Source organism: Ceratotherium simum, chromosome 7, assembly GCF_057802395.1.
Source record: "Ceratotherium simum simum isolate JZ-2026a chromosome 7, ASM5780239v1, whole genome shotgun sequence".
Lineage (NCBI taxonomy): Eukaryota > Metazoa > Chordata > Mammalia > Perissodactyla > Rhinocerotidae > Ceratotherium > Ceratotherium simum.
Window position 1 is genome coordinate 27,093,886 of NC_141906.1, and position 19,343 is coordinate 27,113,228.

Below are 19,343 nucleotides of genomic sequence, written 5' to 3' on the forward strand. Positions count from 1 at the left end.
TTCTTTCTTAATGCAACCTCCAGGGAGGATAAATGTTGCCACTGCCATTGGAGTTTTTTCTCTTGCTCAGGGAAAGGAAACGATTATATCAAATTCTCAGTCTGGGAGTTAGATTTGACAGCAACTGAGAAGTGTCCCTGGGATCATCTGATGGAGAAAAATAATGGTTTTAGTCAGTCAGAATAATGTACAAGAAAAAGCCTGTGCTCTGAATAACCAGAGACATCAGTTACTAGCTGCTCAGAAATGTTAATTCTTTACACTGTCTATAACAGATTTTCCTGAAATGTACAATAGACCACTGTTTAAATAGAATTAATGGCCAAAGAAATAAATAAATAAAGTAAGCAAGCCTTGGTCAATTATGTTTTGGACAAACTGCGTATTGTAATACTACTGTGTGTAAATATTTATATTGCGTGCTAATATTGCAGGGAAATCCAAGATTGAGGAAAACCTACTAATATAGAATAACCCAGCCTTTTCCAGATATATTTTATCCAGACAACATTTATTAACATCTAAAATTTTGGTTCTGCAGGACTCCATTTAGGAATGGAAGTTGAGAGAATCCTCGATTTAAGGCAGTATTTCTCAAGAAGCAATTTTTCCTACCAGGGTATATTTAACAACGTCTGCGACATTTTCAGTTGTCATAACTGAGAAAATGTTAATAGCCTCTAGTTTGTAGATGCCAGGGATGCTTTTAAATATCTTACAATGAGCAAGACAGGCCCCACAACAAAGAATGTTTGAGTCCTAATGTCAATAGTGTCAAGGTAGAGAAACCCTGTTTTAAGCTGCGGGGGGAGAGGAGGGAATAAAATTAAACTCAAACTCAATATTCTATGTTTAAGTCTCAGGGTAATATGAAAGCAAAGAACATGGACTCTAGAACCATGAAAGTAAAGAGCATGGACTGTAGATCCAGAAGTCCTTATCTTAGAACCTCAGTCCTGGCAATTACTGACTATGTAACCTAGGGAACATTACTTAGCCATTTTTGCCTCTGTCTCCTTGTGTATGCAATGAGTACAAAATAACTTTATCTGACCCCTATATATTTTTAAAGTGTTCAATGAGTTAATATATGTATAGCATTTAGAATGAATTAAGTACTCAATAACAGGCATCCAAAAATTGATTTCCTGTTCCTTTGATACAGATGTTATTAAATTAGCTATTCCTAGAATTCTGCCAGTCTACCAAAACTGTTACCCGGTATTTTGTACCCTGAGCTAAAACTACTTTCAAAGACCCTGGCAAGTATTTTCAAAGGGTTCATGGAATTTCATAGCCATTAAATAATTAAATCATAAGGCTAATTTCTCTGGATCTTATCTCATGAGTAACAGACATTCATTTAACTATGATTTGGATTTTCATGAATAGTTATTTTCACAAAGCAAACTCTCCTCCTTTTAGTAGTATGCATCCAGTTTAGAAAAGCTGCATTTCACATGTTAATTTAATCTGTCCACATTCTAAAGTATACATCATATCAAATGAGTTTGGTTTTGGGATGCAACACTCTTGGTATTTTATTAGTCATGAAATATTAAGATTAATTTTTCTCTGAAAAGGTGAAATAATCCGTGGAAAATAAGAACAAGAAAACCAATTGATCTGTCTAATGATATTTTCAACTTCTATTCACATCTATGTAATTCAGTAAGATTTATTTTAAATGCTTAGTTGCTATATTCCTTCTTTCCGCTTGAAGAATAATCACTAACTCCATATTCCTAATTTTCCAAGATAACACCATTCTCCCAAATCTCATTCAATCTCCTTTTTCACAAATCCTTATCATATAATCCCATAGTCACATGCATCTTTCTCTTAAATAAAATTTATAGACCTTGTTGTCTGAGCTGATTGGAGAGTGGATAGGGCAATACCCCATTTCAGAGCGAGCTTTATTTACCACAGAAAACTGTTTAAATGTATTTAAGTAGAGCGGTTGATATACTTATTTTATATTTTAATATCATCCAGACTTAAAACTATCTTGTTATTAATTCATATTATAAGCGGAATTAGGATAATGTCAGTGTGTGTGTGTTTGTGTGTGTGTGTGTGCACGCACACGTGTGGCGGGAAGGGAAGCTCTCATTTTCTTAATATGGTATGTTCATAGAGACACAAGTCCATCATTGAGCCTGATTCAAAGAGTTTATGTGGAGGACGTGTGAAAGTTGACAAAGGAGAACGGTATGGCTTTAGATATGCAAGTTAATGGAAACTAACTTGCTTGGAAAACTTACTTGGAAAAGTATTTGAATTTATATCCTAATACTGAGCATTTCTTAACTCATCTTATTAGATGTTGGAGTACATTTTCTTTTATGAATTAGTTTTTTAATTGAGACATAATATAGGCACAGGGTTCAGTGGAACAGGAAATAGAAGTCATACATCCTTTCCTCAAGGCAATTTATTTGGGTAAGATCAAGCCTGCGCTGAAATAATCTTGCGCTAAGATTATTTCAAAGGAAGGAACTGAAAAAAATGATGAAAAAGAAAAAGGGACAAACAGAACAGAGAATAATTGGCATATGAGACATGTTTGAAAGTTCTAACATATGGTAGAGATGAATGAGAGGAGAGAATAACACATAACCAATATTTAAGAGACAATGTCCCAGAAATTTCCATCTGAAATTAGTGTCCTGTAGATCATCAGGAATATATGTCTTTTTGAAACCTTTATTTAAAAATTTTGTAGAGACAAAACCTCAAGCCCAGATAACATCTTTATTGAGTCATTTAAAATATTTAACTAAGAAATAACAGAAACCCTACACATGTACTTCTAGAGAATATATAAAGAGGGATTATTTAATGATAGCGTAACCTATATTCCATAACCAGATATGACATCGCAGAAAGTGAACATTAAACATTAAAATACTCCAAAAATTGAATACAAAATCCAAAGCAAATCTAATCTAGTGATTGCACACACATATACACACAGATTATGATCCTGTTGGATTTTTATGATAATACATAATCAGTATTAATTTTAGTCAAATATTTTTTCTTCATCAGTCTAGAATATCAAATGATTTTCTCCTTTTTGTGTGTTTAATTCAAGCATCAAAGTTGTTTTATGTGTAAAAATCACACAACGTAACTTATTATATGTAATATAGTGAATATAGTATGTATAATGTAGTGAATATAGTATATATGTAATATAATGAATAAAAGGAGGAAATAATTTGATAACCTACATTGATGAAACAAATTGACTAAATTTAATACTGATGACGCTTAACAAAACTTATTAAACTAAAAAAATTAAGAGAACTTCCTTGATCTGATTTGAAAACAACAACAAACCTGGTGTCCACTTTCTAGCTTCTCATGTAAGGAGTTTAGAGTCACCACCCTGTCCTAACAACAAATAAAAAAACTAAACGGACTGAAAACTAAACATCTTTTCTTGGATCCTTAAGAGAAGAGAGGACACAGGGCAAACTGCCACCCCAAGAATAAAGAGTCAGGTGAGTACAGGGCGCCACAGTTTACCAGGGTAGAGCCTCACAAGTGAAACCACTGTGGAAACCACTGCCAGGAGAGGAAAACCTGAACTGTAATGGCCAGATTGCTGGAGGCTCAGTGTGGATAAAGCTTAGAGTTAAAGACCACGGGAGGACCCAGTACTAGAGGAGCCCCTGAAATGTTGTGATATTTACTTCCAGGAGATTTTCAAAGCTCCCACCGTAAACATCTGAGAAAAATCCCCTCATGCTCCCAGAAGCAAGAGGGGAAAAGAAATATGTCAGAGTACTCTGTTCTTTCTAACAAGGCCTGCCCTTAGGAGGAACTAGTTAACAAGAGCCTAGCCTACTGGGGTATTATCAGTACCTAACTGACCTGGGGGAAGGGAAACTCAACTCCAGGCTCCTCTAGCGTTCTGTGTAGGAGAAGGGAAATGCCTAACTCCAGTCCACTCTAGCCATCCAGTTCGATCTAAGGAGGGAGAATTCAAAAAAAAAAAAGACAACACAACTGAGAATCACTTGAAGAGTTCACATATGCTTATGTATAAGTGAAATGTATGTGTATATATATATACTTATGTATAAGTGAAATGACAGCAATGATACAAAGGACTGGAGAGATGAATTAGGATTATGTTGTTACTATAAGGTAGTCACATACCTGAGAAGTCATATGGCGTTATTTGACAGTGGATTTGGATTAGTTGTATGTGGATATTGCAAACTCTAGGACAACCCCTAAAAGTAAAAAAAGAAATATAACTGATATGCTAAGAAAGAAGAGAAAATAGAATCATATAAAATGTTCCATTAGAATCACAAAAGGCAAAAAAGAGAGTGGAAGACAAAAAATAGGAACAAAGAACCAGGGCAATAAGTAGAGAACAGTAACAAATGTGGTAGATATTAATCCAACTCTGTCAACAATCACTTTGAACATCAATGGTCTAAATGCACCAATTAAAAGACAGAGATCTTCAGAATAGATCAAAACACGCAACCCAACTATATGTTTTCTACAGGAAACCCACTTGAAATATAAAGACACATTTAGATTAAAGTAAATGAATGAAGAAAAATATACCATGCAAACACTAATCAAAGGAAAGGAGGAGTACATATATTAATTTCACAAAAAGAAGACTCCAAGGCAAGGAAAATCATGACATAAAGAAGGGCATTACATAGCCATAAAGGGATCAATTCTCCAAGAACACATAACAATCCATTATATATATATATATACCTAACAATAGAGTGTCAAACTACACGAAGCAAAAACTAATAGAACTGCAAGGAGAAATAGATGAATCCACTATCATAGCTGGAGACTTCAACACATCTCTATCAGAAATGGGCAGATTCAGCAGGCAGAAAATCAATAAGGACATAGTTGAACTCAACAACATCATCAATCAGATGGATAAAATCAACAAATAACATATCAGACTACTGCATTCAACAATAGCGGAAGACATATTCCTCTCAAATTTACACATAACATTCACCATAATAGACCACATTCTGGACCATAAAATACATCTTAACAAATTTAAAAAAATAGAAATTATAGAATTTCTGCTATCAGATCACGATGGAACAAAACTAGAAATTAAGATCAAAAAGATAACTAAAGAATCCCAAAATACATGGATATAAAAACTACACTTCTAAACGGTACAAGGTCAAACAAAGAATCTCAAAGCAAAACTAAAAAATATATATATATATTTTGCGAGGAAGATCAGCTCTGAGCTAACACCCATGCCAATCCTCCTCTTTTTGCTGAGGAGGACTGGCCCTGGGCTAACATCCATGCCCATCTTCCTGTACTTTATGTGGGACACTGCCACAGCGTGGCCTGACAAGTGGTGCATCGGTGCGCGCTCAGGATCCGAACCCTGGGCCACCAGCAGCAGGGTGCGAGCACTTAACCGCTACACCATGGGCTGGCCCCTAGAAACTAAAAAATATTTTTAGATAAATGAAAATGAAAGCACAACTTCTCCAAATTTGTGAGACGTAGCAAAAGCAGTGCTTAGGAGGAAATTTATGTTATCGAGTGGCTATATTGCAAAAGAAAAAAGATCTAAATCAGTAATCTAAGTCTCCATCATAGGAAACTAGAAAAAGAATACCAAATTAAATACAAAATAATCATAAGAAAAGAAATAAGAATTAGAACAGAAATCAATGAAACTGAAGACAGAAAATCAATGAAACCAACAGCTGGTTCTTTAAAAAGATCAATAAAATTGATCTAGATACAAGCCTCTAGTCAGGCTAACTAAGAAAAAAAGAGAGAGGACAAAAATTACCAATGTCATAAATAAAAAAGGAAACATCACTACAGGTTCGACGGACATTAAAAAGATAATGAAGAACTCTATGCTCACAAATTTGATAGTCTAGATGAAATGGACCAATTCCTTGAAAGGAGAATCTGCCAAAATTCACAGCAGAAGAAATAGAGAATCTTAATGGCCCTACATCTTTTAAAGAAATTGAATAAATAATAAGTTTGAAGAACACAAAGCATCAGGCCTCCGTGGGTTTATTGGTGAAAACATCTACCACTGCCAAACATTCAAGGGAGAAATTATACCAATTCTCTACAATGTCTTTTGGAGGACAGAAGTAGAGGTAGTACTTCCTAACTCGTATTATGAGGCCAGCATCGCTCTAATATTGAAACCAGACAAAAACATTACAAGAAAAGAAAACTACTTGACAATATTTCTCATGAACACAGATGCAAAAATCCTCAACAAAATATTGAATCCAACAATGAATTGAATCCAGTAATGTACAAAAAGAATTATACAACATAACCAAATGAGAGTATCCAAGTATGCAAGGCTGGCTCAACATTTGAAAATCATTAATGTGATTCATCATATAAACAGGCTAAAGAAGAATTCTCACACGATAATGTCAATAGATGCAGAAGAAGCATTTGACAAAATTCAACACCCATTCATGATAAAAACTCTCAGTAAAGTAGGAAGACAGGGGAACTTATTCGAATTTACAAAGAATATTTACAACAAACCTACAGCTAACACCTTTCTTAATGCTGAGAAACTAGAAGCTTTCCGGTTAAGATTAGGAACAAGGCAAATATGTCTCCTCTCTCCACTCCTATTCAACGTCGTACTGGAAGTCCTAGTTAATGCAATGCCACTAAAAGGAAATAAAAGATATGTAGATTGGGAAGAAAGAAATAAAACTGTACTTATTCATACACGACATGATCATATATGTAGAAAATATGAAAGAACCCACAAAAGAACTCCTGGAACTAATAAGTATATAGCAAGGTTTTAAGATACAAGGTTAGTATACAAAAGTAAATCACTTTCCTATATATGTACCAGCAATGAATAAGTAGAATTTGAAATTAAAAATACAATACAATACCATTGACATTAGCACCCCACAAAATGAAATACTTAGGATTAAATCTTACAAAATGTGTGCAAGGTCTATATGAGGAAAATCACAAAATTGTGATGAAAGTAATCGAGAAAGAATTAAACACATGGAGATATATTCTATGTTCACTGATAGGAAGAATCAATGTCGTCAAGATATCAGTTTTCCCCAACTTGGTATTTGGATTCAATTCAGTCCTGATTAAAATCTCAGCAAATTATTTTGTGAATATCGACCAACTGATTCTACAGTATATAGAGAGGCAAAAGACTCAGTACAGGTAACACAATATTGAAGGAGAAAAACAAAGTTGAGACACTGATGCCACCTTACTTCAAGACTTTCCTTAAGCCTACAGTCATCAGGACAGTGTTACTTTTTCCTAAAATAGACAAATGGAATAATTCATCAGCAGAACAGAATAGAAATCCCAGAAATAGACCCACATAAATATATGCAACTGATATTTGACATAGGAATCAAGGTAATGTAATGGAGCTAAGATAGTCTTTTCAACAAATGGTGCTGGAACAGCTGGACATTCAGACGAAAAAATAAATAAATAAATCTAGACAAACACATTACATACTTCACAAATGGATTTCAAAATGGATCATAGACCTAAATGTAAGATACAAAACTATAAAATTCCAAGATGATAACGTAAAAGAAAAACTGGGTGACCTTGGGTATGGCAACGACTTTTTGGATACAACATCAAAGTTATAATCCATGAAATAAACAATTGATAAGCTAGACTTTTTTAAAATTGAAAGCTCCTGCTCTGTGAAAGATAGTGTCAAGATAATGAGAAGACAAACCACAGACTGGGAGAAAATATTTTCAAAGACACGTGGTAAAAGGACTGCTAACCAAAATATGCAAAGAACACTTAAAAACTCAACAATAGGAAAACAAACAACCCGATTAAAAAACGGGCCAAAGATCTTAACAGATACCTCACTAAATAAGATATACTGGTGGAAAATAAATATATGTAAACATACTCCATATACTATGTCATCAGGGAAATTCAAATTAAAATAGCAATAAGATACCACTATACGCCTATGATAATGGCCAAAATCTGGAATGCTAACAAGACCAAATGCTGGGTAAGGATATGGAGCAACAGGAACTCTAATTTATTGCTGGTGGGAATGTGAAATATTACAGCCATTTTGGAAGACATTTTGGCAGTTTCTTACAAAACTAAGCGTACTCTTACCATACAATCTAGCAATCAAGGTGCTTGGTATTTACCCAAAGGAGTTGAATATTTTGTCTACGTATATTTATAGCAACTTATTCCTAGTTGCCAAAATTTTGAAGCAACCGAGATGTCCTTCAGTAAATGAATGGATTAATATTCTGTGATACATCCAGACAATAGAATATTATTCAGCATTATAAAGAAATTAATTATATATAGAATTAATTATATAGAAAAATTAACATTATAGAAAATTAGTAATACAGAAAATTAGTAACTAGATAAAATTAATAATATAGGAAAAGGAAACATGTTCTCTCTACTTTTGGTGACTTTTTTCAGTGTCTCTGAGTCCAGAGATTTTCTGGTTCAATACCCCCATACAATAAACCTCACCTGATCTGCCAGAGTATATTAGGTATTCCAAAATATATGGGTCAAATTCTTGTGTTATTTTTAATCCAAATAACCAAAGGCTAGGAAAAAAATTAAGGGCTGGTTATTTAAGAAATTACAACTTGAATTATGTAACTGACCTAATGCCTTTAAAAATTTTTGACACAAATAGTATAATAAGTAGCAAGAATTTGGTCCCGTGTATATGTGAAATTTCCTATTCTTCAACTGGAGGCCAAGTGAGAGCCTCCAAGACTCCTGTCTGTCTGTCCTTACATTCAAGGCTTAGAGTAGAGAAATCAGAGTAGCTGAATTAATTCCATTCTCCCACGCTCATGCACTGAGTTTGGCCTTCTATTTAAGACTTAAAGAGTCAAAAATCATGACTATCATCTCCTCTTGTTTTCTTAGCTTGTTCCATCTGCCTGCAAAAGGATGTGTTTGAGAATTTTATTTCCTCCTTCATCTATGTCACAAGTTTTCTGGGAACCTCTCATCACAGGGTTCTTTGGGAAAGTGGACTTTGAGACAAAATTTACTGTGCACTATGTGTTTCATATGGAGAGTTCTTGTGATAAGCATCTTAAGAAGAAAAGAGATGGAGGTAGAATTGCCAGAAAGAGAAGTTGATCTGTGAATCAGGTCTGATGACAGCTTTGGCTCTTTCTAGAGCAAAAATTGTCCAACCAAATTGTTTTGCATTGGACTGAAAGGGCCAGGCCTTCATACCTCAGTGGTTGGATGGGTGATGACCTTGGGCAACACACATTTCTACATCTGAGTCAATGACTGAAGGAGTTGAAAATCAAAGGCTCTCTACTGACAGCACTTCCAGCAGCTGAGGCCACAAGTCATTTACTGAAGTGGGATCTGCGCAGTGAGTGTCCATGTCCGTCACAATCCATTTCAGAGTCCTTTCTCTTTTAGGATAATGTGAGATATCTTGAGCAAGTCTTAAGTTTCTCTTGGAGATTGGAGAATGGGTTACTAACACATGCTCTTTCTACACTCTTCGTTTTTCTTCATACTACCTTCTCTTCCTGGCATATCTTCTCTAGGGGTATCCTGGTAAATGCTTAGCAACCAATTCTCTAGGAAGTTTTTTTAAAATCCCTGGTATGTGGTGTTTGCCAATTTCTGTTGTAGAAATACTCCCATCATGACCAATTTCAAACTACCAATGCGACATTACAGAACATAGAGTGGGAATGAGATAAGCACAATCAGCTCTCGTAAACCAATACAAGCCAGCTTCAGCATACCAATTTCTTTTACACTTTGTCCAGTTAGTAAGAATTAGCTAAAGTGTCAACTACTCTAATTCCTGATTCCTAAATCCTCAAGTAAAATTAACCACTCTTTAATAACAATATTGTACCTATTTCAATGATAGTATCTGTTAATTTTACTAATCTTTATACATATGTATCTCCACTACTAAACATTAATTCTTTAACATTAAGACCATGCATTCCATTTTTTATATATCCACACTATTGAAAGGAATAATTGCCACAATAGGTATTTCATGTTTCTCAATATATTTTTATTGGATGAGTGAGTAGGCAATAGCATTTACACTTGCAACATTTTATGAGTACTCATGATGGTTGGAGGAAACCAGCCCCATAGCGACGTGTTAGTGTAGCAGTCATGACTCCATGCTCAAAAAGTTTCCAATACAGCTAAGAAGAAAGTGAATATATATGAAATAATAAAATATCATCAATGAAAACATATGTATAAGTCATCTTAATAAAGAAGAAAAAAAGTAATGGGTTATCGACAAAAGAAACTGAGAAAGGCACAATGATATTAAAGATCCATACAGACATGTAAAACAAGAGTAGAAAATATTACTAAAAGATGAGGGTGGTTATTTTTCACAACTCCAAACCCACTCACAGAGTGAGACATGAAATCCTGTGCTATAGTACTGAAGTATACACATTTGCCCAGATGTTTAGACAGGAATTCTCAGGCTTTCTTGAGTAACTCCTATGTGTCTGCCTCATTATTTGCTGGTAAGTTGAAGGAGCAGATAGATCTACAGTGGCAATGGGAGAAAGGACATATCACTGTCCAGTGATGAGGTGGGGACTTGGTCTATAGCCAACAGTGACAGTATCAGTTCAAAGCCCTGGCAGGAACTCAGGTTCCAAACTTGCCCCAAGAAGTTAGAAATATTTTCATAAAAGGTTATAACATTTTGGCATGAGAGACAAAATATGGTCCAATGTGTTAGCAAAAGAGAGAGACAGAGAGAGATTTCTGAGTTTTAGATCATAAACATGAGAAACTATATAAACATAGCTACATTACATGAGGAAACTTATTGTTATTATTATAACTAAGAATAATAATTTAATAATATCAACAAATTGTACAGTTTTCAAAAACACCTATTTTACATGCATTGTCTATTATAAGTCTCATAATTATCTTGGAGATAGAAAAGGCCGTACTTATCACAATTCGGCTATGAAAACGTTAATCGCATAAGCGTTGATGATTAACTGAGAACATATATATAGGAAGTGAAAAAATTAGGAATTTAACCAAGTGATCAAGCCCCAAATATTTTACTTCTCAGCTACTCAAATAGCTGCCGCAAGATTTTTCAGTGAGAAAACTGGAGGATACAGGTTAAAGCCTCCTCCCTAGTCCAAACTTGCGGAGAATTCCTAGACGAATCTGCTTTGTCCTCACACTGTAGACAATAGGATTAAGCACTGGGGGAAGAAGCAGGTAGATGTCAGCCATGAGGATGTGGACTATGGGAGACAGATGCTTCCCAAAGCGATGGACCATTGACACCCCAATAACTGGCACAAAGAAGATGAGCACTACACAGATATGGGATACACATGTGTTGAGTACCTTTAGCCTCTCTTCACGAGATACAATGCCCAGCACAGCATTCAGAATCAGGACATAAGAAAGAAGTATGAAAATAGAATCCATGCCAAGTGTGGAGATAACTACACACAGTCCATAAACACTGTTGATCCTGGCATCTGAACAGGATAATCTCAGAACATCCTGGTGCAAACAGAAGGCATGAGAGAGGGCATTGACATGGCAGTAGTGATAGTGTCTCAGTAGCAAAGGCGTGGGCAGTACAACTCCCATGCTTCTTAGCAAGCAGGCCAAAGCAATCTTGCCTATTACACTGTTGGTGAGAATGGTGGTGTAGTGCAGTGGACGGCAGATAGCAACAAAACGGTCAAAGGCCATAGCCAGCAGCACTGAGGACTCCAGGAAAGTAAATGTGTGGATGAAGAAGAGCTGACAATAGCAAGCACTTGCCTGGATCTCCTGAGCATCCAACCATGACACAGCAAGCGTGGTGGGAAGTGTGGACAGGGACATACCTAGATCAGTTAGTGCCAAGATGGAAAGGAAATAATACAAGGGCTGGTGGAGTGAGGACTCTATCCAAACGACGGAGAGGATGGTAATATTACCAATAAATGCTACCAAGTATGCAAGACAGAGTGGGATTGAGTGCCACGAATGAACATACTCCAGCCCAGGAAAACCCCTCAGAATAAATATGGGCTCCACAGTATCATTGTTATTCCAGAACACCATGGTGACTCTTGGCAAACAGTGAGGAATGTTTTCTGTTATTTTTGTTTATCCCTCAGAATTATCCCTTGTGAGCATAAGCAGGATAATCAGGATGCAATATATATTCCCTCTAACTTCACGGAGGAAAGAAGGATGTACTTCTCATGGTTCTTATGTAAGAAGCATTTCCTAATAGTAAAAACACCAAATTCTGGAACAAAAATGTGTACTACACAAATCTGGTCATCTCTGACAAGAACTTTGATGGATTTGCGTTGAGGACACTAAAAAATTTAAGCAGCAAAAGAGTAGAAAAAGAAATATTTATTATATACTATAGAAATGAAAATGGTCTGTAAATGTCTGACTTTGCGTAAGCTTCCTGTCAGTAATGTTCTTAAGTTAATCATTTATTGCTTCTATGCTATCTTTTAATTCATGACAACTGAATTGATCCCAAGGACTCAATTTAATTTCCCTTCATATTTATTTTTATTTAATAATTTATAATATTTAAAAATTAAAAATATTTAATATTTTAATAATAAAAAATAAACATTCCATTATATGAAAAGAGGGCATGAAAAAGAGTAAAAAAGTCCATAATTCCAGTACACATGCACATTTTTGGCTGTTTAATGTAATTAACTCTTCCTTAACCTAAACTCCTCATAGTCGGAAAAAATATATATGTATATATATTATATGTATAAATATATATGTGTATGATATATATATATATATATATCATAAGGGAACAGTGTAACTGTTAAAGCTCTTCCTGTATGCCTACTCACAAAACAAAGTTAATACAATATATTTAGCTCAGACATCTGTTATATATTGTTATCTTAAATTAGTAATAACAGGTAATATCCACTTCATTTCTATTTATCATTTCTTGATATTTTTTCCTCTCAAAATGATGCTTATAATCACATTTTTAAAAATGTTAAAACTAAATATTAAATGCTTTTCCAATTTTCTGACCCATTTGCACCTACCTCTGTGAACCCATAGCAATCCCAGAAATGCAGTCCTGAGTATTCACCAACAGTGCCTCTTAGAAACAACCAAGTTCATTTTCCCTTTTCAAAATATAATTCTAATGTCTGGCTTTACTTCCCCTGAGCAATCTTCATTGTGATTGCCTCTGCTAATGCTGTCCTTGCTATACCTTGATGGCATTGGGCACAGTAGCCAAACCCTATGGGATTCTCTGTCCCTTCAGTTCTCTGGTTCCTAATTTTAGCTCTGTCTTTGAGAAAATTCTTCGTCTTTGAGAAAATTCTTCACTTAGTCCTTAAGAGTCTAGGCCTCCTCCACTTCAGACCTCTGCGCTGCAATGTCTCAGTATCTTCCTCATCCTCCCTTGTAGACTCTTGATCTCTGACCTCTTAAAAGCCTAGCACAAATTTCATCCCTGGCTTGAAGTGAAGATCTTTCCAGCCTCATATTTATCATGGGTTCCATCTGTCCAACACTGACTTTTTATTGCCTCTATTTTATTTTACAAAAACTTAATTTTTTCTTCAAATTTTCCCTTCTTGACTGATTCATATATCCATTTTATAGTGTGAATGCTTAAAGTTCTCAGGCTGAACAATTTATAATTCCAAAGAAGACTTTGGCTTAGAATCTACATGTTAGGAACAGAAAGAAATACCAAGCTGCTTTCTCCATGTAAGAAGAAATATTTATCTCTTTCTCCTTTTATCCCCAAGTCCAGGCATCTCCCATCCCCTATGAGTGAGAAAACTCCCCGGTCCTCTTCTCCAGCCCCAAGTGAGACGTCTAAATGGAACTTTCACTAGGTCCCTTGTCTTGCATAAAGCAGTCAGCTACTCACCATGTTCTGCATCTAGCAGGCAGAGCACTTATACAACACATCTATTTTTCTCTACCTCCAGGCAACATTTTTCTCTCCAGTGTTTATAATCTACTAAAGTCCCTACCCAACTTTCTTTTTTTCCTCTTCCTCACTCAGAAACTTGTGTTCTAATTCTTGTTCGAAAGTTCAGCTCATCAAAACATTCTAGACATTAATATTGAACCATATAGAACACACACACATATACACACAAATATTATATTATGGCCATAATAGAGAGATATTTTCTTGTCCTCCATGCAAGGAAATTATTCTATGCTTTCTCCTTTAACTCTTTCAATGTTGGTGTAAATCACATTTTCTTCAATTCTCAGAGAAGTTGTAGGAAATAAAGTGGATCACTGCTCTTTAGAAATGTCTTGTTCACTGCTCTGAGTCCTCTAAGTGCAGACTGCAGTGTTTAGAAAACTTCAGTTGTAGGACCGCCCATAGATTTAAACTTAGGATAGGCCAGAATATCCCTACTTGTAGTCTTCCTTTCTTGTCCTTCTCTCTCTCTGACTCATCTGTCATGTCTTTCAGATTTTCTCAGTCCCTTTATTGTTGTCCCCTCTCTATTTATTTTCTTCTGACTCTATTTCCATGACATTAACAGTGATTCTTTGGGTTCTTTGTTTATTTTTATACAATTTAATCATAGTGAGGTGAAAAAGAAGTTGTAGGAAGAGACTGGGACTAATGACAAGACGGTTTCAATGGGCAGAGGCATGAAAAGACTGATGTCACACACTGACCTATTCCAAGTAATTAAGGGAGAACCAATGAGGATAAGATCATTTTATTACAGCCTCTCCAGCATCTTACCTGCAGTCCTCAAAAATTATCCTCCATTGACCAGCCTGTCTTAAAATTATTGAAAAAGATTGGAGCAGGACATTGCAATATGTTACAAATTTCAAAACTGTTCACAAAGAGAATGACATCCATTTTTCCCTCCTGCATAAACTATATATTGTCCTTCTAATGATTATACCATCTTTCGCCCTTGTATCTTAAAACAAATTGTGCCAAAATCTTCCCACTATTTATTTGTAATGAAAAGTTAACACTTACCTGAAATTTATCCGTTAAGCCAATTACATCACTATGAATGCTTAATCAAGCAACCAGTAGCCCATTTCCCAAATGATTCAGTTTCATTTTGTCTTTCTCAGCCTAAACTTTCCTCTATTGTAGTGTAAAATACATTATCTTTCTGTTTCCATTTCTGTGGCTTTCTCTCTCTCTGTGTCATTTAACTTACTTTCTAAACATCTTTATCCTTCCTATTCTGCTCCCTGCTGCCATTTCCTTCTATTTTGCTTTGCTTAAACATGTATCTTTTCTGCATGTAATTCTCTATTTTTTCCAGTTCTTTTATTGCCTCTATCTTTTTTCTCATTTCTTTTCATTATTTCTGTGCTTTTAGTTCTTGCTCTCTTTGTTTTATCCCTCACCTGTGAAGATTTCTCATCTTTATCTGAAGGTCAAATTTGTACTGTTTGCAGATGCTACAATTTTGATTCTCCATGTAACTCATGTCTTGACAACTTTTGGTTCCATGAATAGTGAGGTTTGAATGCTTCCACCATCTCTATAAATACTCCTGGTTTCTAGTGGGGTAGAAAATCAGGGATGGGTGTCAGAGTCTGCTGGATCCCCAGAGAAAGTGATATAAACAGCCCTTAACCCCAGCTGTGTAAAGAGCAAATGATTATGATCCTGGAAATTGCAGAAATGTGTCTCTACTTCTATCTACCACTCCCAGTCCTTTCTTTCAAGTGTAATAGTTTTCTCTTCTCAAATGAGCATATGAGAGTGAAGTCATGATAACTACTCTAACCGAGAGGAATATTGAAATTTCAGCTTCACTAGGGGCATCCATATAGAGCTAGGGTAATTAAGTACAGTGATAGGCTCTTCTGTTATAAAGTGTTTACCACTTCTCACTGAACAAGGTTGTTCATTAGTTATGTGTTTAATACTCATTTATTAAGCAACAACAGAATTCAAGGCTCTATGTTTAGCTCTGTAAATGCAAAAACCATTATCTGGTTGATCAATACGACCACGATGCCTAGTATGGAGCATGGCTTCCCAATGCATTCTTTTTCTTAGCTTATATCTTGACTATCTACCTATTTGCATTTATTTATAAATTTTAGAAAGTTTATCAATTTTCACCAAGATATATATTGGGACTTTAATTGAGAATGTATTGAATCTGTAGATCTATTTTGGGAGAACTGAAATATTTAGATTACCAGATTTTCCAATCCAAGAACAAGGACCTCAATTAATTAAGGTCTTTATTTTTTTCTCAATATTCTTTTATGCTTTTCTGTTGAGAGGTATTATATATCTTACGTTAGATTTATTCTTAAGTATTTGATATTAATTTATACTAATGTGAATAGCACTTATAAATTATCTTCATCTAAATCTTTGGTACTGATATATAAAGATAAAATCAACTTATATTTGTTCTTTTTCCTGAAAAACTGCTAAGCTTACTTGTATTTCTAATAACTAATCTGTATAATCTTTAGGCATTGTTTTTCACTAGTCTCACCTTCACGAGTAATGCCAGCTTCTTTCTCCTTTATTTCCAATCCTCATATCTTTTATTATATTTATTGATATTTTGTGCCCGTCTCAGCCTATCCATAACCAATGTTGTGGCTGGACAGGGCCTTTGTGATTCTTGTTATGACTGCAAGAGGCCCTCAGCAATAACGATCAAGAAACTTTGGAAAAAAACCCTTGAAATTACGTGGCATACCTGGGGCCACACAGCAAGTTTGCAGGTAGAGAGAGTGCAGACCTGGGGTTCTGCTTTTTTGGGGGTTGAGGGTGGGGGCCTAGAGTTTTGAGGGTTCTTTCTTTATTGGTAAATTTAAAACCTAAGAGTGGGGATTTAAAGCTTGGGAAGAGAAAAAACAAGAGGCTCAGCTGGTCAGTTATCTAAGGAGCCTGAGGTTGAGGGGACTGGGCGGGGGCGGGGTGCTAGCTCTTTATCTAGTTGTGTGGCTGGCAATGTGTTTACAGTATATTTGAGATAGCCATCTCTGAAGTGGATGCCTCAGCAATCAAAGCTTAAGTCAGGCACTTGCATTATAAACAAGTAAAACCACTGTACAATACACGTGACTTATTGCACTGGTTAAGATCTTTGGCATAATTTTGGGCAGAATTGATGAGCGTTATGTTGTTTTCCTTTTGTAGATCTTGCAGGTAACATTCTCAACATTTCACCATTGAAGTATGTCTGCTAGGATTTTTTGCAACTACCCTCATCAGAAAACGTGGTCACTTTCTATTCTTCCTTTGATAAGTGTTTTATCAAGAATAGATGCTGAATTCCATATGTCTGGTCCATTGAGATATATGATTTTTATGATTTATTTGATGTTACCTCATTATCCTATTAACGTGATGAATTATGTTGATTGATTTTTAAATATCAACTTTACATTTCTGGAATAAACTCAAGTTGGATGTACCCTTTATTTTCCTTTATTTATTGCCAGATTTGATTTGTTAATATTTTTAGGGGTTTTATATCCAGTGAGAGTGGCCTGAAATTTTTCTTACTTATAATGTCTTTGTCATGTTTTGCTATAAGATTATGCAAACCTCAAAAATAATTTAGGAAATATTCTTTCTTTTTCCCAACTGGAAGATTTTGCATATAATTGGCATGATTTCTTTATTAAACAGCTATCCAGGAGTAATTTTTAATTATAGTTTGTTAGATAATAGTTAAAGGATAATTTAGATTTTCTCCTATGTCAGTTTTGAAACTACTTGTGGAAAGATATAATCATAGATTATATTTTTAAACATTTATAGGGATATTTGAACTTTCCATTTCTCCTTTTGCCTATTTTTATAAGTTATGTTTATCTAGGAATGTGTATTTTAGGTACACATTTTCATAGTTATTGGCTAAAAGTTATTCATTGTATATCTATATGATTTTTCAGTGTCTTCAGGAGTGTCAAATACAGCTGACTGCAGTGGAGCCATTTTAAAACAGAGTCAGAGGTGCCTTTCCAGAGAAACTCGTTTGATGTCTTACACCTTCAACTTAACCCAACCTTTGGACTGGGCCAAAATGGCAATTGTTTTGCAAGCAATTTTTTGAGAAATCAGCAGGAGAACTAACATCCTGGTCACAAAAACTGAAGATTGTGGACTTTCTGAAGATACGATCAATAGTCAATCAATGTTTACCAAAGCTTAACTTTCTGCCACCAACTCCAATTAAAATTCTTTGTAATACAACTTCCCTTTTTTGCCTTTAAAAACCCCTGACTTTTACTTCCTAAAGAGACACTATTTGGATTTCTACCTGAATCTGTGCTCCCCAAATTTCAATTTGAGAGCCCAAATAAACTTTTTGCTTCTCTTGCAGTTAATGCCTCTTATGTGTTGATGGGAGTGTTAAGATAGTGCCTTTTTGATGTTGGTTTTATATGCATTCTCTCTTTTACACTTACCAGTCACACAACAGATAAATAATCTTATTGACCTTTCAAAAAGTCAATTTTCAGAGATTGGGTTCTCCAGAAATAGATACTAAGGCAGAATTTGACATGCAAATTATTTATTAGGAATCAAAATCTGTGAGGGGAAGAGGAAGGAAGCAGGATTGAGCAAAAAGAAAAGCTCAATTGCAAAACAGGCCTGAGAAAGTCTTGGCCAACACACTTGGGCTCTCTGCTGCATTTCTCAAAAGAGTTTCACTATGACAGGTGGAAATGATGGGGCATTTACATTCCAGCTTCACCCATTCATCTAATGTGGGATGCCCTGAAAAGGTTGAGACCTCTAGGAAATGGTTCTCTGAACTTGAGGCAAACCACAGAGACCCTGTATATGTCATATCATAACAAAGGATTCTCATCAATTTTACTTCCTTCTTTCTCATCTACTTTCCTTTAGTTGCTGTTGGGAACTCAAAATTATCATTTTATGCAGAATAATTTGAGTTTTTCAGAAATCACTCCAAAATACTCTTCATATTTTCAAAAAAAATGCATTCATCAGACTATATTAGCTATATTATCATTTATAATGAAAACAGTGATATTAAAATAGTTACTTTGTGAAATTTTCCTTTTATATGACATCCTTTCTCTCCCCTTTTTTATATCACCTTACTATAATCTTTCCTGATCATACTTGAAATAATGAATATAACGCACTAACCTCACTTCCCTCGGCAGACACCTTTACTTCAGCTTACCACCTAAAACTCAATTTCCTCATTTCAGGCTTTTCATTACCAAAGGGATATTGTGTGTGGCAGAACAACTCCTTGTGTCAGAAGAGTCCCCCA

General features: G+C 35.2%; 1 protein-coding gene across 1 annotated transcript; it reads right to left on the reverse strand.

Annotated features, from left to right (window-relative positions):
- Positions 1-11,202: 11,202 nt before the first annotated feature.
- Positions 11,203-12,159, reverse strand: LOC101397855 (olfactory receptor 51L1). The gene has a single exon (XM_004433913.3). The coding sequence runs from the start codon at positions 12,148-12,150 to the stop codon at positions 11,203-11,205; it is 948 nt and encodes a 315-aa protein (XP_004433970.2). The 5' UTR covers positions 12,151-12,159.
- Between the last annotated feature and the right edge of the window lie 7,184 nt (positions 12,160-19,343).